Source organism: Lates calcarifer, linkage group LG7_1, assembly GCF_001640805.2.
Source record: "Lates calcarifer isolate ASB-BC8 linkage group LG7_1, TLL_Latcal_v3, whole genome shotgun sequence".
Classification (NCBI taxonomy): domain Eukaryota; kingdom Metazoa; phylum Chordata; class Actinopteri; family Centropomidae; genus Lates; species Lates calcarifer.
In genome coordinates this window covers 15,397,410-15,418,943 of record NC_066839.1, presented here as the reverse complement: position 1 = coordinate 15,418,943, position 21,534 = coordinate 15,397,410, and the positions used below count along the sequence as shown (strand labels likewise).

General features: G+C 39.4%; 1 protein-coding gene across 1 annotated transcript in view; it reads right to left on the bottom strand.

The window, feature by feature from the left end:
* Positions 1-13,889: 13,889 nt before the first annotated feature.
* LOC108896858 (MAM domain-containing glycosylphosphatidylinositol anchor protein 2) overlaps positions 13,890-21,534 on the bottom strand; it is a 161,899-nt gene continuing 154,254 nt past the window's right edge. The window contains 1 exon segment of the mRNA XM_051071963.1: positions 13,890-21,216. Coding sequence (XP_050927920.1) covers positions 21,128-21,216 — 89 coding nt within the window. The 3' untranslated portion in view covers positions 13,890-21,127.

Here is a 21,534-nt window from a genome sequence, read left to right as displayed (position 1 = left end):
ATGACTTACCGAGACACTTGAATAGTACAGAGCCATTGTTAATGTTGTTAGAAACACCTGTGCTTTTCTTGCAATGATAAGCCAAAATATCTGTTGTAAAGACTGGTCTATTAAATGTGCAACAGGTGCAACAAAGCTGTGTGTGAGATGTCAATCAAACACAGTGTGTACGTGCCCACACAGTCCAGAGAATTTGTCTAATCAGAGACAAATGAACATCTGTGTGAGTGTGTTGGGCTCTTACAAAACACAAAATGAGATAAGTCGCAAGAAACAACTAAGGAACTGATCGTCAAAATCAAAATATTCAGGAAGTAACAGTAACTGATATGACTAATAATATGACTATGATTAGAAATGTTGCAGTTGTCAGTTTTTTTCCCACTCAGCAGCTGACTAAGAATGTGGTCAGTATGTAGATTCAATAATAACTGAAAACTAATCTTTGCATTATTTTCATTAACATAGCTGCAAAATGTATTATTGAATTTTTTATCCATTCATTTAATTTTTTTTTTCATGAATCATTTTTGACATATTTTTTGGTAACTACAAGAAGTTTGCACTATACTGTGTCATAAAAAAAAAAAAAAAAAACCACACAGAGAGAGAAAACCACATTGACTTTTTGGTCCTGGGAAAAAAGCTCTGTGGTCAAGAAATTCTATTATATGTATTATTTTTGTTTGTACTTCTGTGCCTTGTCATCATCATTAAAAAACCTCAGCTCAGCTCAGATTTCCCAGAATCTCTCCTTCACGACATGTCTTTGAAGGAGAGCTCATATTTGATTCCCTCTTCAAAGTGAGGTCGATCTACTTGTGGAAAGGGTATAAACCACAGGATGCATCAGTGCAGTCTGCTTCACTGCCATCTATCCATCCACCTCTTTCAGACGCATCATCCAGCCTCACTTTGACCGGCCGCCCTGCTGCACGGTGGGCTGGTCCGGCGGGACACAATGGAGGTCATATCTGGAAGGGGACAGTACATCAGCTGGACGCTAATCGGCTGACTCACCTTCACAATGCCCCCCTCTGGGATGGGCCAGAGGACTGGCGAAGGGGAAAGGCGGAGGGAAATCAGACTGTGAGCGATTAGGTTAATGAAAGAGGAAAATGGAGTGAAAGGACAGGAAAAGGTGGCCCTAAGGCAAATAAGTTTAGAGGAGAGCTGGACCAATTGCTCTGACAGCTTCAGAGCACAGCATTGAGACACTGATTGGCAGAGTAGAAATAAGAGCCAAGATACACTGTCAGTGGGTGAAAGAATTACTTTAAATGTCCTATTTTAGAAGCTCCCATTTCTATCAACTGCTAGAGGGTCAATGAAAGCAGGGCTATCACACAAAAGTCCTCTTTTTTTACAGCTGTCTGGTTTTACCGACTAACTGTAGGTTAACTGAGAATCTCCTTTAAAAGCTCTGCTTGGCAGATTTTTACGGAGAAACAAAACTGTCTTAGCCAAAACGCTGGAAGTGTTGCTCCAATAGAGACGAGCTCAGAAAAACATTTTGATTTATTATCATTACATTTTCTTATCCTGATGTTGGCTGTGACCACCAGGTGGAAATGTTGCATATGTGCAGTGGTGGAGAAAGTATGATGAAAATGTAGTAAAAATATAGTTTAAGTAATTAAAATAGACAGGTTTTAATAAAAATAAGAATATATAATAATGTGAATGTTTGTTCTTGGATGTTTGGTTCTTGGTTCTTGGATTGTGCAGTAAAGTCATATTTCATCCTACAATCCCCCCTTTCATCCAACAATCATTACAATTCAGTACAATGCAAGCTGCTATTTGTAGATGATGACATTTCAGTAACCTGCCAATCCATTTCTATTCTTCTATCCATTGCCCTTCATTAATTCACCTGTTTGAGAGTACTAGGATTATGCATATGTAATGCTTATTATGGCAGTAAGCATCAATTGTTGATCAGTCCTCACTTCATGTAATATAATCATCTAGAAGCATGCAGGCTACAGCTTACAGTTAATTGTTTGTTTGTTTTTTACTGTAACTGCAAATTATTTGGGTGTAATATAACCCACTACCAGGGACCGAGGCACGTGCAGTAAATGCTTGCATAGACTGGGTGCCCTGGGTACAGTGTGTGTTCAGATAATAGTGATTCAGCAACCTGTAATCTACCTCTGCCCTGTCTCTATCAGAAGGAAGTGTGGCCTGCGTGATGCTGAATTTCAAGTACATGAGGCTATGCACAGGCTTTCAACTGTTTTTAAATGCATTTTTTTGACTAATGAGAAGTGACAGTGATATTTACTGAGATTTGCACCTTTGCATAAATGTGTGAGTTTGGCCCTAGGACATGCTCCTGGTCAAGGCTATCCCTGTGTTTTTGAAATGTGTTGTACATGTTAACAAGTCTGTGTCTAAAAATGAGTGAGGAACAAAGTGCAGGAATTATGCAGTTGGAAATGGAAATTCTGAGTACTGCTGTATTTTGTCAGACGCCAAATTACATTGAAATCAACAGCAGTCTGGTGCACTGAATTTAAAGCATTCCTAATACAAATCCTCATATTGTTCTAGTACCAAAAAAGAAGACAAGTAACATAAGATAGAAGGAGAAGGAGAAATTGTGACAATAAAAACTTCAACAGCTTCTTCACACACCATTTCCACTTTGCAAGCTCCAGTTGTTCTCTAAGCCTTTAGTAACTGCTGCTACATCTGTCAAGCTTTCTGTTCCTGGTGAAAAGAGTCTTAAATATGCACTTGATGGCGACATAATGTAAATGTTATTGGTCTGAAGCTAAAACTCTGTATCAGAGGCTAGTCCTAGTTTATGCCTCTCATACATTAGCATATATTCAAGTCACAGGTAACCTCTCTTTCCTGTCTAGGTAGCCAGCGGGCTTCCAGCTTTGATTAGAAAACAGAGGTGCCACTTGGGGAAACAGGTTGAAAATCTTTTTTTTATCATTCAGTGAACTGATTTTTTTTTTCATCCAGATGGTTAGAGAAGTCTTTGGGGATTCCCAAAATAGCTTTAGGCCAATAGTAAGTGTTTTAAACGTCTTGGGTAATGTTTTCTGGGGGTTGTTGGAGTGCATACCTCCCAAAATACGATAATGAGCAAGACAGAGCTGCTAACGCTACACTAAACATAGCATCAAGGACCAGCTTCCACATGCTGGGGAAATACTAATTTTTACTTTTTTTTAAGTAACCTGTAACTGCACAAATGAATGTAGTTGGTTAATAATGTGCTCCTTAGCGGTGTAAGTAACTCTTTACTACTGTAAATAATAAGCTAGGTAGCTAGGGTTGGATTACAATATCCATTAGCATAGATAAACACATTGTTAAATTCATTACATTTTTTCACCAACATTTTTTAAAATTGTATTTTTGTTTGTGGAAAGGCTAAAAAAAGACAACACCCTCCAAACTCTAAAAATCGCTCTCACTCTGGCCCCTTACTTCAACACATAGAGAAATCCAGAGCTTATCAGGCCTGCAGTGCCTTGTTTTGGTTGCTAAGCTATGATTGGACAATCACTGTTCAGGGGAGGAGTTTTGGGGGCGATCAGTATCCTTTTTATTGCGGTCAGTCCACACTCTTACAATGTAGTCATGTTGAATTTCATGTTGAGTTTGGCTACACTGACCCCTCGAGCTGCATGTCATGTTGGGTCCACCTCTGTCATGGATTTATTTCTTACTCCCAGTGAAATGTTAGCTAGTGGCTGGACTCTCAATGTATTCAGAGCATTTATTATTTAGCTCTGGGGCAGGTCTGCACTTCAGGCTGCACAATCAACTATCTGGCAATTAAATTCTCCACTAAAATAGGATCTATGCTGCTTTTCTTTAAATAATATAAAAATCCCATGCTTTGCACAACTTGTCTTTTTTTTAACGTTGGAGAAAAGATTCACTCTAGGTGCCCAGAAAAGGACAATCTTGTTTGAATTCAGTGAAGGTGATGGGGTGTACTTGATTGCCAGTCCTGTCACCTCTGCTGAAGCCTTAGAGCATTGTTGGGATTGGGCCTGTCACCGTGCTGTTGTTGGAGAAGCATTTATTTTGGTGATATACTCCCAGCATTGCTCCATATGTGCCAATTTATCTCAAGGACTGGCCCCTTCAGATTATACTGGACTCCTTAGGACATCCCAGAATTCGACTGTGACAACAAACAAAACAAAACCAAGCCTCCCTTTTCCTCTCTGTGCTAATGTGTTCTGTGTGGAGAAACAAACAAAAAAATATCTCAGAAACAAGAGTAGCCTTACATATCACTGCACTATAACTTATGTATCACTTTTTATTTTTTATCTAATTGTTTTTATTCTTTTGACTTTTTATATGTATCTGTCATTCTAGAGCTGCTAAATAGTATTTTATTGTTTTGGATCAGTGACAATAAAGACTATTCTATTCTAGCCATACTTTAGCAGATGTGCATATTGATTTTAAGAAAACTCCTCCAGCAGAATGTGGGGCACGTTTAAGCACCTACAGGAATAAAACCTCTGAAATCCTCTCTCCACCCACCAACATCTTCCTTCTCAGAATGACCAAAAAAACAAAAAACAAAAAACAAAACAAACAAAAAAACAAAAAACCAAAAAAACAAAACAAAAAAAGGACAACTAAACAAGCACTGCTGAAATAAAGCCCAAAGGAACTCAAACCATCTGGACTGGAAAATGTGTACAAGCTGTAAACAAATAGCCACAGAACAAACCTCTGTGTCTCTGTGAGCTCTCATCAAATGCTGAAAAAATTCACCTCACACTGCAGAGCTGACCTGGCCCTCACCTAGCATCCCCGACCCCTCATAACCTAGCTGTGCAGCACTCAGAAACACTTCCCCTCTTGTCCAGGAGACAGCAAAGTGTCTCAGCAATGGCCTTTTGATCTGGAAGAAAAACTCAGGTGTTCATGACCCAATCGCAGTGTGTCGAGGTTGGCCTTAGGGCTTAAAGGTCACAGCCGGCGGAGAGGAGCTTACTACTTAATGTCAGAGATGTTGAGTTTACATTAGCTGTGGATCCAGTGGCGTTTGTGTGAGATGAGGGAGAGAGAATGTGAATTATCTTTTCCTCTGGCTCAGAGAGACAATGAAAATGAAACAGAAAAAGATGAAGCCATGATTTTGAATTTTGCCAGATTTTTCCTTGAGCCCCAGGCTCCACAGAGGGGCAGTAAAGTGAGCTAGGGCCACCCCAACCCCAGCAGCCTCTCAGTGCCCTGTCACAAGAGTGTGAAATATAATTGGACACCTGCACCCAAGGAGCACCAAAAACAGCTCTCTGTGTTTACACCAGAGCTTGGAGGAGAGGAGGAAGAGCAGTGCAGAGTATCATTGTTACCCTTTGTTAGACTCAGGCTGTTTCATTGCTCTTGTCTGATTGCCCAGCCTTTCTGCAGCACTGAAATACAAATCCACCCTAAGTTCCTGAAAGCAAAATGGAATTTCAAGTGCTTTTCTGTGTCTTTGTAAATTCTCGCACACTCACTAATGTCGACACAAATCTCTCACACCAGACTTCTTGCCCTGAATTTGGTTTAGTGCAGCTCATTCAGGAGGAATTTTCAGTACAATACACGGATTAATTCCTTTAGAGGAGGAATAGTTTGTTCTTAAGTGAGAGAGCCAGCTATGGTACATTGCCTTCCACTCGCTCGTTTTCTTTTTTTCACCCCTTGTCCTCCTCCTTCCTCCATTCTTGGTTTTTAAATGATCCCTGGTTTCCCCCTTGGTGAACCATGATTTTCAATAATCTAACTTTATTTAAGCAGTGTCAGAGAAAGAAGCAAAAGAGAAAGACTTTATCTTTCAAGAGCTGAGGTGGTGTGTGCTGAAAGCAGCAGAGCAAGTGGTTGCCATGTCTGTCCACATGCCCCGCTATTTACAGTTCTCTTCTGATCAATAGGCGCTCCAGGCAGTGAAAACCTCACTGAACCAGATCTACATCTCCACCTATTACCCCAGGGACCCGGAGATGGATCTCCAGCACACAATTAAAATTTCACACTTGACTGCCTTCCACAGGCTACCAATATTAGGAAAATGAATAATAGCAAAGTTGTGCAGTAAACATAAAGTTAAACAGGACTAATAACTTGTAAAAGTAACTGATGTAGGAACAAGAATAACAGAGAGGTGATTAGTCAAGATTAGGTGTTAACAGCCACGCTGGATGCTCTGGGATGCTGTATTTAGGCACTGTGGTACTTAAGCTACAGTGGTTACAATGACAGTGCTAACACGCTGATATTGGCAGGTTTAATGTTTACTATGTTCAAGGTGACAGTTACACAATAAACATTCTATACCAACAATAGATTTCTGAAAAGAAGTTGCTGAAGTGGACTAAAAGGTCACCAAATCTAGCGAGAAATTGGCACTAAAGACAAACCACAGTCGAGACTGGGAATATCATTTTGTATTTTTTGTTGTGGACAAATTAAAAATTTGACCTGATAATAGTACTAGATGAAAACTCAGGGGATCGCAAAAGTTATTACAATCCATCCTTAAGTAAACAAAATTTCATAGCAACTGATCCAATAGTTGAGACGTTTCACCGTAAATGTCCTATGTAAATCTCATAGTGGCGCTAGAGGAAAAATTAGGGGATTGTCAAAGAGAACGACCACAAATGTGCAAAATCACGCCTTAATCCATCCAAGCTGGTAAACAGACCAACTAACAGACAGACACTGTCACAGAGCTACACTACTAGTATGGCTAAAAAAAGAAAAGCATTGGTATTCTTTGACAACTTTGGATCAACGCATCTATTGTCAAGTTCTGTGCACCAAATAAATTTGGTCTTGTCACAGGCAGAGGTATGACTGCAGCCCTGAACCATGGGATATTCTATCCCTTGTTGTTTTTCTTCACCCCGCAGAAGGTTTAGTCCTCTGAGAGAAAAGTTGGCACAGGATGCCAGCTTTGTTTCCTGCAAGACATGACAAAATGAAACTGCTGCAGATGCATTGTGTCTTTCTGACCAAAACAAAACAAAACAAATCCCGTGTCACATGGTGTGACACAATCCATGGTTTTGGAAGGCAGATTTCAAATCCATTTGACCAGCTTGATAAATATCATTTCACATAAAACACATGTCACACAGTTAGCACTCCAGCACAGTTCCACAGCAACCATGACAGAAACAAACAAAATAAAACCAATTGAATTTCCTGAGTTGTCAGCCTTTTGTTTGGGTAAAAACTAGTTTACGATGCTGTGGGGTGGATTTTGTTGAGGAATCGAAGAAGCACAACCTGTTAAGCGGAACCAGGGATCAGCAGAACTTGTCAAAGTCCTGGCAATGGTACATTTTTCAAATGATTTCCAGCCAACTCACACACAGATGAGGGCTCAGGCACCCAGTGAAATATGTGAGCACCAGAAAGGTATCTTGTCTGTGATAGATGGAGGATTTTCACAAGGATTACAAGTCTGTCTGTCTATCTGGCTACAGTATCTTTCTACAAAATCTATTGCACTCTGTTTTGGCAGATGTAAAAACAGAAGGAGATAATTGCTTGGTCTAACTTGTCGTCTTCATGCTGAGAGGTACTCCATGCCTGTGTCCTGTCCTTCAGAGGACACTTGTGTGACATCAAACCCACAAGTGGTGAGCGAAGATGAAAAGAGGATGGAAATTATGGATTGGAGTTCCAGATACTTGCCCAATTTCAACACTGATATTTTTAGACTGGCTTTTCAACAGGCTTGTTTGACAGGAGTAGAATTACTTTGAAAACAGCACAAACAGATGTAGTGATTTTTTTCCCTGTGGGTACATTTCTCTTAAATATATTTCCATCTTGTTTGAAATTAGAATGCCTTTTGAGTCTCTGGTAAAGTTGAGTACCCAGAAGATTTTTTATTTTTTTCGAAGGTAAAATTGCTTTAATGCTCCAATTGAAAGATTAATGTGAAAGCAGTTGCTTGTAGTGATGGACATACAAAGAAGACTCTGCAGTGTGCCTAAGCTTCATATATTTTATAGCATCGTCCAGCTCATTCTTGTGGTGTTCCAGCCTCCAACTTAACTGTGTTGGACCTCTCTTATTACTTTCTTCAGCATTGGTTCAAGTGGATTTATCGGAGCTTTTTTTTTTTTAAAGCTCTGATAAATCCACTGTCCACTATCTGCCCAGCACCAGACAGACAAAAAATAGTAACTAGTTGGTGAACATAATGCAACATTTAGCTGCCAAAGAGTTGGTGGAGATAAAATGAAAGTTGAGTGAATATTGGACTTACATTCACCAGGTGGACACAAACACACCTCTAAAATGAATAATGTTGCAATATATCTGCTGTATGTGTAAATAAGCAGCTGTTTGCAAACAAAAGTGCTAATTTTATAAGGTGATAATATGTCAGTGTTTTGTTTACAGCTTTCTATGCTGCCCCCAAGTGGCCAAAAAGCTTTAAACATGAAGCACTGTAAGATGAAACCTTAAATGGGCACATCCCAGTAATGAAACTTCACAACCAGCACTACTCCAGACTTATCTGATATACAATCATACAGTATTACTACTATCAAAAATAAATTTCACTATAATAAGGTAAATAAGCTGTCATTATCACTTGTTTTCATGCTGACTCAACAAGTGTAAATAGCAATTTATTTCCAGGCTGTTTCCTTTTGCATGGCCTACTTTTGTTTAAAGGGCATATGACTTCATTGTAGTCATCCCTCAGTACCTTCACCTCTTATGCTTGGCCACTTCCAAACAGAGCAGCATTAAAGAAAAAAGAGCCCCATCTTTTGCCAAATCAAATTTTGAGACCACTTGATGCGGTGCTCTGAGCAGGGCATTTGAAGTTGGTCTAAATTATAATTCTTGGGCTCATATTTAATGGCGTGACCACTCATAAGACCAGTGAGATAAGGGAGCAGTGGGGGTGGAACTGTGGCATTGTGTAATCAGGACGTGGTGATGAGAAAAGGTCATTTGTGCTAATGCAACATTTTTTATTCTGTGAGAAAGACGTCAGCGCTGATAGATGATCCAAAGGTCACCCGTGTCATCACGCCCATTCTGTCCTGCGGGGTGATGCAAAACAGATCTGATGACTGCCCTCCACACTCTCTACTCCATCCGAGAACAAGAGAGAAAACAGCTCATCTGGTGGGCGGATAAGAGCCTGGGTGGGGCTCGCTCACATGATGAACAACCTTGCCTGCAACCTTACTCATAATGTTCGCCCGCAGACTGAAATGGCAGACTTAAGCACATTGGAGTCGAGGGAATCCAGCAAGTTTAAGTTTTGCTTATTTCCTTGCTGATGTGGAAGACGTATGGGAGCAGATTGATTGCTCTTTTGATCTGTATCAGCAACTTTAACAGTAATGAAAAGCCTCACACCCTGTCCTCACAGCCTGAGACGCTGCTTGGATAAACACACAATTCATACTGAGCAAATGAGTCACCTACTTGATATGCACAGGAGCAGTAATCATTATCTTGCTAGCTCATAAGCATTATACTCATAGCCTACCAGTAAACAAAGCTTATGAAATCACTTTTTGTCAATTAGCTCTTTGAGAAATGATCCAGAAAAAAATATTGTGAACGTGATGGACGTGATGTGGGAAAATGAAGAGAGGCATTGTCTTTATTCTTATGCCTTACCAAGTGATTCCTAAATCACTCAGCGAGGAAACTATACATTGAAAGTAAAGGATATGACAAAGAGAACGCTCTGCTAACAAATGCTGAAGGGAATATTTACTTGGAGAAGCAGAATTAGACGTCTCATTTAAATTGACTCGATAAGATCAGAAACATAAAAATGAATATGAGCTAACAGATTTTTCTTTTATCAGCCGAACTTCCCTGCAGAAGCGGGTCATGCTGTACCCATGAGGGAACTACATCTGAAAACGACCCCAGGAGGTAATCCATCTTATATATGAGACAGTGTTACAATACAGAAATATCTAAGTTGTGATACAGGGTGACACTCACTGTCATCATAATTAAATTAGGCAGAAAAACAGCTAATAATCAAGTTCAGAATCTGTTCATCTCTGGTTTAATCACCTGGAAGGATGAAACTGAAACAATGAGGCAGTATGCTTTGTGAGCGTGCTCTGGATCTGTCCTGCATTAGCAATGCAGAAATCAGTACTGCAGCACAGCAGAAGTAATCCCCTTGGAGATGAAGCAAAAGTGCAGCGACAGTGCGGCACATGTGGAAAAGGTGACCACTGTTCTGCTCATAGGCAGCGTTTGGTTCCCCTTTGTCTGTCTATCTGGTGGCCACAATTCAAACCAGATCTGATGCCTCCCTCCCATGATGTGCGCTCTTATCACACGACACAGATGTCTGAGCGGATGCCAGCAGGCTCAGGTCTGTGATGAGAATCCCTAGTTATGCGTGGTGGCACCCGGTGTGAGCACCGGCTTCCGAAGGGCAGACAGATAAATTATTCACCCTGAAGTTTTGCATCAACACGGCTCAGATGGCAGCACATGAGAGGGATTAATTTATGCAACATCCACGAGAGGACAAGTGCATGTCTCAGAGCTATGGGTTGAGTGAGAGGTGCTCATATGTATGTGGCTAGGCAAATCACTGCTCATAATGGAAGAATTGCTAATTAAGTTACTCTAGACTATGACATCTTTCTACTTGAGAAATGCAGGTAATGAAGAAAACAACAAAGTAATGCCTCGTGGACTGTTTGCTCTGTTTCTCCTCATACTGTTGACTGGTTTCAGATTATTTTAGTCTGGTGTGGAAACTTTTGAATCTTATTTAAAAACAATAGCTTATAAAGTTGGGAAAAGATGCACTGAGGCAACAAAGAGTGTTCCAGCTAATAAATTAAATAAAATCCCAGCGGTGTGGCTTTTTCAGTTTTGCTGTTGGAAGAAAAAAAAAAAAAACAATGTTGATGTGTTTTATCCTCTCAAGCAATCTAGTTTAATAATCTCAGCTGAACACAAATTAGTTTACACGTGGAGAACAAATGAGGAGTGTTTTTTTATTGATAATGTGTCAACACTGCAGCGGCCACAGATGTGGTCATCTCATGTTTGCCTGAATGACTTTGACAAAGCTGGCATAGCTGAATGGATATTGCTTGACTGACATGGGGAGCCCTGTCAGAGGAGCATTAGCGGACCATTAGCATTCCATGACATTTTCCCATCCGTCCAGAAAGCAGTGGTGGCCCTGTAAACAAAGTGCTGTTGCGGTGCATGGCAAGGAGAAAAGGGAATAGAATGTAATGTAAAATGGCATTGTTCAGTGGCTGAGATACCAGGTGCGCATTCTAATGCGGATCTACAGGGCAACCTCTGGCTGGCTGAAACAGAGGAGGGAGACGATAAGGGAGTGGACGAATGGGACATGCAGCGGGGTAATTGAAAGTGCTTGGGATTTTAAAGGCCAAATGCTACCAGGGGTTATCAGCCGCAGAAACAATCTGAATTTTTTATGGGAGTAACTTATTATCTAGACAAAAAGGAGGTTTGTCACGCTTCACAGAGGGCACGCAGGATAAAACAAGATCATAAAGGCCACAAGCAAACTTTAGAGTGCTTTTAAAGTACTGTAAAATTACTTTTAGCACCTTGTTTGCAGGAACAGCGGTTGGATTGTGTACTCAACACCCTTTTGAATAAATGTTCTCCACTTACCACCAGCCGTTCCCTTCACAGTAATTGTCTGTGTAATGGAACAAACTCCATAATGTGGTGTACATGTTGTTATTTTTTTCATGAAACAAAGATCACCACTTGGATATCAGTAAAGAGGATTACATCACTGCTTATGTTGCAGGGAAAAACAAACCTGAAAACAAAGGTGAGAGCTGCAGAATATGGCATCATGTGTTTCTGACTGCCCATCACAGAGCTACAAAGCTACAGCACTGGGGGAAAGACACATTAATGCTACAAAATATTATTGAAACAACTCAGTGTTTTGTCATGCGAAGATGCTGCACACATTCTCTCTCACATATGTGCGCACCTACACATCCTACACAAACACACACAGCCATAGCATTCTCTAAATCCATGGGCAGCCTTAGGAAAGCCCTGAGGCTAAAGGGAGACTGATGACAAAATCTGCATCTCATAAAACAATAAAACACTGTCCTGCTGTTCCCTCAGGGTACAGGGCTGAAAAACAACACAACTGGCAGATTCTTCCACTACTGGAAAAAAAAAAAAAAAAACAACAACTACTTGCCTTTCGGGAGTATGGACACAGCTTGGCCTTGGGGAAAACTGAGTATATGGTGGAAAATGCCTATTAGCCCCTACAGCAAGGCCTTATTGTGTGGGAGAAGCCAAAACAGTGTAAACAGATCATTCTGACGGGCATTACTTTCTTTGTCAGTGTGTGGTGTATGGACAGAAAAAGTCACCCTGATCTTTCAACAACTTTTAAAAATCAGAATAACATATTTTGGTTAATAGTTAAGCATTTTGGGAAATACAAAACATTGCTTATTCACTTTCTTGCCGAAAGACAGAAGAGAGAATCAATATCAGGCTCATGTCAGTACATTAATAGCCAAGAGGTGATTATCATAGCTTAGCATAAAGCCTGAAAACAACAAGCCAGTTCAAAAATATCTACCAACACCAAGTATATATAATATGTTGTATCTTGTTTGTTTAATCTGTACACAAACAGAAATGTAAAAACAACAATTTGTGTTTTGATGTGTTTTAACTATGTCTTGATAAATAAGGCCTGGGCATAGAAACTTCCTGTCTTGTTGGATAGACAAACTGTTGTTGGTAACAAAATAGTTCAAGCTCTTAAGCCCCTTTTAAAACATCTATATTTTTCTTACATGATTATTTGCATACTGCTCGAACATATGAGATAAAAAGTGTTAAATAGTGAGCTCAAGATGTGCTGGTGAAGCAGCTAGCCATGAATCTTTCTTTCAATATATGAGCCTACTCCACTTCAAATGAAGCTAAGGTATGTTAGCTTAAAATTGCTCTGATAAGTTTACTTGGAAACAAAGTTCCTGTCTACATTAAGCGTTACTCACCAAAATGCATCATGGATATCCTTGCGGTTTGACAAACACATTCAATGTATTTTCTTCCTCATAAAACATCTGCAAAGTTGATTTTTCATTAAAGTTTGACACCTGGAATGTTAACATCAGGTTTTCATGCATGCTTACTAGCTTGCAGTCTTCTTTGTTTGTTGGTGCATTTATGTGTTTCTTGATGCATTACTGCCACCTGTTGATCAGAGGAATAGTGTGAACAACATACTGTGCCATTTCTCTGACTTTGCAGTTATTGTAAAATACAATAAAAAGGTTTGGTGGTTTTAGTTGTCTGTTTAGTATATGAAAGGGGTGGGCTACTCAAGGAAAAAAAAAGAAAAAGAAAAGTCATTTCAGACTGTGTACAGTAACTTCTGTATAAGCTTTCCTCATTTGGGAGGCCCCTGCTGGTTAACCTTTGGATGACTTTCAAGTCCCTCCACACGCCATTGTTATTCCTCTGTCGTTCCCTCAGATGTCCTTTCGTCGCCACAATAACTCACATGCTCTCAACTCCAAGAGGAAAGCAAGCATGCTAGCTCCTCAGAAGAACCACAAACTGGGGAGTACTGTCAAAAGAACAATTTGCACAACACAAAAGCTTTTGTTTCCAGCCCTTTGAGTGGGAGACAGGTGGTCACTGAGGGAATAACTTGGCTTTTCCTTTGAAAAACTTTGGGGACAGAGGTGTCAAGTACAGGCAAGCCACAGAAACAAGAGGATTTGTGTTTCAGCTCTGAGCATATAATATGGGACATTGTACTCTATTCTGTCCTATACTGTTCTACTTTATTATGTTGTAGTCTCATAGAGTACAATAGAGGATTTATTTGACACAGCACATAAAATATTCCTTTTCTTTATTTTTTCATTAGTTGCAGGTATGGCACAAAAAATGGGTGATAAATCCAAAGAAATACAGTGAAAAAGAAGCCTGATCATATATAAATATAGAGCACAAAACAGAGAAGAGTGACAGGTCATCATTACAGGGTGTCAGCACAGAACAAGATAAATAACATCACTGAAACACAGCTTTCTCAACAACCTTGATATTACAGCATCAAATCTCATAATTTCCATGGGTTTTTAAGAATGAAGGGGGGCCATTTCTTGACGGTGGCAAACATCTTCATTTTGTCATCCCGCACACAGTCTGCTGCACTGATGGTAAATGACAAAAGGGAGTCTGTGTAGATGTTGCTCCTGCCTTGCCCGTGACTCCTGATCAAAGCAAGTGAAAAGAGAAAAAGAGGACAGACAGGAGAGGAAAGCCATCGAGAAGTAGTGAGATTGACTCCAACACCAGAAACACTAGGCACCAAGAGGTGGCAGTTTTCCCCACTGGTAAAGTTGTCACACTGAGCAGCCATGCCATCAAATAGCGACACACTGCTTCATCCCTGACAGAGTAAAATGAGATCTCTGAAATGTGTCTACCTTTTCCAGTTATTTAGTGAGACTGCAGACAGCCTCCTGTCGACAAGTCACTCACTACTGCCTAGCCACTGTGTGGAAGTGAAAGGAATGCACCACATTAAAATGGCCATTTTACTCTTGAAAAAGAATTCACTGCTGTGGTAAAGTTTCAGGTTTAATATGACAGATATTTTGTTTCTGTTTGAGTCGTTCATATGAACACTTTTGACTGTGACTGGCAATTCTGCCGGCGCTACTCGTACCTAACCACAGTGCTTTTCTCCCTTTTGGCGGTCAATGCCTTTGCTGAATCAATACCAAGAAAGCTGGGTGTGTATAGTGATAATTAGGGCTACCAGCTGCTATTATATCACGCTAGTGGAATTGAATATTTTTTTTAGGGGGGAGCTAAAATAGTGCGATGAATAGCACAATGTGACAAAGCCCTTCTCAGGTTAAACAGAAAATGAGAACATTTTCACTCAGAAAGAAATATTGGGACTGTTCCTTTTAGAGACCTATGGAGCAGTTAAATACCAGTTAAAAACAACAAACTATCAGATATCACAGCTGTAACTAAGCAGGTAAAAATGTGATAATTACAACTAAATTTCTTTTAAAACACTATTCAGGTAACTACATCACAGTTGGGAGCTGCCTGAGTTTAGTAGCATGACTGAACAGGACTCAACTTTCTTCTCTTCATGTAGTTTATAATATTACGAGGTATGCACTTTCTAGGAATTAAGGCAATATTTTGTTTTAAATGAAATTTTCTCACATCCCAACTGGCCATGGTTCTACTCACATGGATAGTTTTAATCAAATTTACCAAGGAACCTGGGAAATTGTTTCGACATACTGCATGTTACAGCAATTAAGTTCAGTCTACAGCCTGCACAAACTCTGACAGACCCCATCCTTTAATGCTACAGTACCTCCATTTTAATGGTATTAATCTAAGCACTGGGTATTTTCATGCACAACTGCATAATTCATTCATATATTCATAAATGCACAAAAGAAATAACAGATTTTTTTTTAAAAAAGAATCTAACATGAAACAGCATTGAAAACAAGTCCTTGTTTGTTTCCTTGGTAGTCCAGGACCTTACCATATCAACAATAGATTTCTTTTCAGTTTAATTAAGATTAATATGAGCCATATATCTTAAACAAAGGTAGCAAGTCAAATGTCTCATGTTTTCAGAAAGGTGAAACTAAATTCAAAAAGGCAAACATTATTTCTGTCTCTATACACTGCACTGCATACTGCTTCCCTCCTCCCACCTACCAAATGGTTATTGCCTTTTCCATGCAATAAAGATCGACTTGTGTTGTTTGCTTTCAGCAGCGTTACAAAGGAAAAAGGCAATTTCTTGTATATACTGTGACCAGTGCAATGTAAAGCAATGCAATATAATTGACTCAAACACCTTATTTTTAATGTTCAGTATTTGTTAAAACTATAAGCTTTAATGCTTTAGCTTTTTAAGTTGAATGAATTCTGTAGTGCATTTTCAGGCTGTACTTTCTGGTAGTTTTAACTGATTGCATCTTATTGAAAGGTGCCCTAAAGTTTTGTTCACCTCATGTACATTTACTTAGAGGGGCATAAACATAATATAGTCAAATACCAGACAATCACAATGTGCAGCTTCAAAAATAACAAACAATAACAAACAACACCTTTTTGACATGATGGCAACGACAAATAACTAAGTTTCGGTCGAGGAGTTGACCATTTATAGAAAATGATTACATACTTAGAGTTGGTGAAAAGGCTCTGCTCTCTAGGAGGTTAAAGTGACTGAGGAACATGCAACATTGGCATAAGTGTATCAGCAGAGTAATAGTGAGAAGTATCAGGTTATAATGGTTGCCCTTTACACCCACATGAATATGACTGGACATTATTACTCAGTTGATTGAGCTAGTGATTTTAGGGCTTGAATGAAACAGCTGATGCCAAAAAGTTAATGCAGACATGACTTCAGTGCTCCACCTGCCTCAGTGCTAATCTCTGTTTGACCAATGTTAAATATTAATAATAATATTGACAGTTGTACTAGATTGCTGTACCTATAATATATACATCACCATTCTTAGAGATAACTAAATAAATAGAGACCTTTACATGTCATGTTATTGTGAAAGGTCTGCCAAGAAGAAGAGAGAAAAAAAAAGATTTCCATAAGAATCTATTTAAAATAATGGCACTATTACCACAACTCTTCTTGAGTGAGCGTAAAACTTAATTAGCTGTTGTGAGAAACATCTGATACTGTATGCGTTGGTTGGAAAAACAAACACACTCAGCTCCAGCAGCTAAACTAAATAGACACTAGAAATACCTCAAACCCATTCCCCCTTAGTTAGTTAGTTTATGAACACTTCCCACTTTCCACAACTACAGAAGCCTCTCATTGTTAGAATAGAGTCAGTAAAGACTGCAAGAAAGCAAACTGTCACATACCACTGTTTACATATTCAAAAACTCTTAATCCCCTCCAATTGTACTTTGAAGTAGCTTAGAGGACTTTTATCAATAAATAGAGCAGAGCTGAGTGTGTAAGCCACTCACTGGGCTCATATCCCTCATACACACAAAGGGCAGAGGCTGACTTAGGGTGTATGAGTTGCACAGAAATGGAAATCAAGGATACGGTGAGAGCTGTAATACCATGGAAACAAACAATGACTCTTCTGGGAAAAATAGACAATATTTCCTTAACCCAAATGAACATTTTACAGCTATGTATGAATATACCCAATATTTAATAATGTTCACCACAAAACTAGGATAAAAATGGGGTCTGTCATAGTCTGTGAAAGGTTAATGCTGATATAATTCAATATACACAAAACAAGTTTTACAGTGTAGTGACTGAGAGGAAATACACAGAGAAAGTTTTGCATACTTTTAAACTCTAAAGCAATAGTTTGACATTTTGTGAAACACTTGTAAATTTGTGAGCTTTAGGGGTTATTTTTGAACTCCGGAGAGAGCAAAGCTAGCTGATAAGCACCTCCTGGTTCTAGCTCCATACAAATAGGAATGGTTTAACATTTAAAGAAATACACTTACTTACTTGTCCACAGTTGGCTAAGATTGATATCACTCTTATGGCAGCAGACATTTAGCCTAGCTTAACACAAAGACTGGAAACAGGGGAAACTGAATCAAAATGAAACCAAAATCAGCTTGCAGACACCTCTAAAGCTCACAAATGATGTTATATCTTGTTTAATTGTTGTTTAATTTGTACAAAAACGTTCCAACAATTTGTGGTTTTACAGGGGTTATGTGACAGACTATTTCTTGACTGGGAGCAGTGACTTCCTGACATCTTTGATAGTTTCCTGGCAACACACATAAAATGCAACGTCTTGTTTTTACTCTTTGGTTTTTGTAGAGCAGATTAAACCAAAGATATACAATTAGTGGATTTTGTTCAGGCAGAGCCAAGCTAGCTGTTTCTCTGTTTCCAGTCTTTGTGCTAAGCTAAGCTAATGGTTTTCTGGCTGTAGCTTCATATTTAACTGACAAGGCAAGAAAGCGAATACACACATTTCTCAAAATGTTACATTATTCCTTTAAATCAATGGTAACAATACCAAAATTATATCAAATATGTTCTTTTATGTAAATCCAGCAGCTATCATGTTCTGATTTTCTGTTCTCATCATGAACTGACCAGGTGCTTAGAGTGGCTGTAAAAGGAACAGTTACCAAAATATCTTAGGAAACTCATATCCATACTTAGTAACAGTGACGACTACTCATGGCACTTTTCATTACCTTCTATACCACAAGAGGATATAGCGACTAGCTAATGGATATTTTTTTTGAACTTATATTTTTGGAAATTGTGTCAAAGTCTGTGTCAAAGTCAGATGAACCTCTTGTTCTTGATGTACCCAAAACAACCTATGAAAGTCTGAAAGTTCTCATCATCAAAAGCACACAAAAAACATATGCTGAAGTAAAACATTACACCTAGTAAGAATGTAAAAAAACAACTCTCCCCAGAACGCCATTTACATTCATTGTGATCTGGGCCTTTTGGAAATAAAAACATAGAAATGAAAATGTCTGAAATTATCTAAAAAAACAAAAACAAAAAAACAAATACAAAACAGAAATGGATAGCATATAATACCTGTGAATACATCTCTGTAATAACATCATACAGACCATAATGATATTGTAAGGATGCCCTGAAATGTTCATCATTCTGCTCTGTTTTGCTTAGCATATTTATCTTCTTTACATGTATCAGTTTCTCATCACACCTATTGTACACAGCTTTATGCTCACACATGTACACGACCCACTCAGACTAACCCAGGCTTCCACTGAAGAGGCTACATACGCTGAACAACCACAACACCATGAACATTTACCCAGTTGGCATTCATGAAAATTTCATTTATACTCTTGACTGGGTTCCTTTTGCGTTCTCTAGCATTGTGGTTGCACTATAAATATGAATGCAACAAGTAAAAAATGATCAATTTGCTGTTAAACGTGGACTTTCAGAGTGTAGATAAGCCTGAATTTGTGGAAGTAGGTCACGTATGTGCAGAGAAATATAAAATGAATTTTATATGTTGAGACCTTGAACTGTATGTTGTGCTTCCTGTACTCCAACATAAAACATTTATCATAAACCTTTGAATAGAGCTTCTTTAACATTTACAAGTTATACAGTTACCAAATTGGTTTACTTCTTATGCTTCCATCAGCTTTGATACTTCAGCAATGCAAAGGGAGACAACAAGAAGAGAAAGGAAGTTAAGTCATCTTCAACAGAAAAAATAAGAAACAAGACACAAGTCCTCAAAACATTTGTCATAACCAACAATGAACGGAATTTTTCATTTTCTTATTTTCTCTTTTTTACAATACATTTTTTAAAAACCCCGCTGGTTAAGGTTATGGTCTCAGGTAGATCTTCCACAGTCAATCTTCACAGTTTGTGTAAAAGCAGAGAAACATTCTCGCTAGAGTAATAAAATATCATGACTATTATTATGGTCATTATTATCTTTTATTCTCATATTGTTCCATATAAATGGTGGAGGACAGGGGTGAGGCGAATCACCCTAAAGAAGCCTGCAGTCCCAAGGTTCCTACTCTCCTCCCTGTACAACGCAATGTTTTATTCAGCAGTTGTTCTTTTCTTTTGTTAAAAAATGCTCGCCCGCAGGGAAAGAGAATTATGGGAAGAGAGAGTGGGGTATTCATTCGACGAAGTGTCTTTATCCTCCCGTATGATCTTAAACTGTCTTTCTACGAAAAAATATCCAGAGCCTCACTTTCACTGTTGCCGCTGTTTTTGTCCAAATTGTTTCCAAACCTGTGCTCGGGGTCTGCCAGCACTGCCTGGTCGGCTGCCCTCACATTGAACTACGCATAGGCATAGGCATAGGCTTAGGCGCATGCACACACACAAACACACGCATACAAACAAACACGCACACACGCACACATAGGCAACTGTCCCATCAGGAGTAAAATCCGGGTGTTGCACAACCCCCATACTCCCTCTGAACACGCATGCCCTCCCATCAGCACTTGTGGGGCAAAAGAAACATGTAGAAAATAGCCCATCAGAGGAAACATGAACAGAGATGTGTTCGATGTTGATTAACACCCAGGCTCACGATTCGGTTTGTAATCTGAAGGCACTTTGTTTCATGGCAGAAAGTAAAGTGGCTTCTGTTCCACAGACAGACCGCTGACTGAATATTCGAGTCAGGCCTCACTAATCAGACCTTTCTCTACTCTCTGCCTGTTCCTCCTCTCCCTCCACTCTTCCTCCCTTTAACATCTCCCCTCTCTGCCCTCTTTCCACCTCTTCCTCTCATTGCAGCTCATAAACTTGAACTTCTTTCTGCCCTCCAGTCCAGCTGTCTACACCTCTGCTGATTCTTCTGCATTTATTGTTTTGCCACCATACTGTCGGCTGGCCACTTGGACTCGTGAGCACAGTGTTAAAAGATACATAGGCAGCTACAGGGGAGTAAGCAGACAGAACTAAATGTTGCCAGAGTCCTTGTTTTTCTACAGTACAGCACCAAGCAGATAAAGAAATGTCAAGGTGTGATGTGAGGCTGGGCTAGAGTGAAAAACAAGTGTCGGTGATTGGCATCTGGTGCAAGAAAATGAAGATAAAGATACACAGAGAAAGGTCTGATTTCATGTATTTGTAAGCAGGGAAATGTTATTTCCTCTTCAAAAAGTCAGCAGTGTCTATATTCCGCCGCCTTCCAAAGATATTTTCATAACTTCATAAAATTGTTCTTGTGCTTTACAAACTGTCCTCCCTCGACGCTTGTGAACTCTTTCGCCAAAGTCCAGGCTCACTCATCACCCACCTGTCTTTGTGCTCGTAAAGACGTCCCGAGTCCTGCATCGAGGAGTGGTTTCTGTAAAAGAGGTCTTTTTAAAAAAAGTAGCGCATCTTCTTTATTACTTTTTGTGTAACTTTTTTATCACTATTTTTTCTCTCTTTTCTTTATTTCGGTCCCTCCGTGGTCCGTCAGGGGACCCCTGCTGCTTTCAGGATGCATGAATCTTTGGTGATTGGATGCCGAGGGTATAGCTCACAGACGGTGGGTCTGAATATTCGCCTCTGAGGTGACGGAGAGAAGGGTCACCTTTGACCTTCTAGGAGGGTCATCACCAAGGTGATGCATAGCAGCCATATATGGGGGGATGAGGACGGAGCCGTGGAGCTGAGATCTAGATAAAAGATAAAAGAAACATAAAATAATGGCAGCTGTTGTTATTACATACTCCAAAGAGTACCCCTAGACTCAAAAACAAAACAAATGGACATGTAACAAGCGAGGAGCGTTTAAAGGAGTAGTCCACTATTTTGGGAAATGCACTTATTTACTCTCTTGATCAGAGTTAGTTGTCAAGATTGATACCACTTTCATGGATGTACAATAAATATGAAGCTATAGCCAGCAGCTGATTAGCTTAGCTTAGCATTAAGTCTCAAAACAGGGGGCACAGCTAGCCTGTCTCTGGAAAAAACAAAAACAAAAAGCCAAA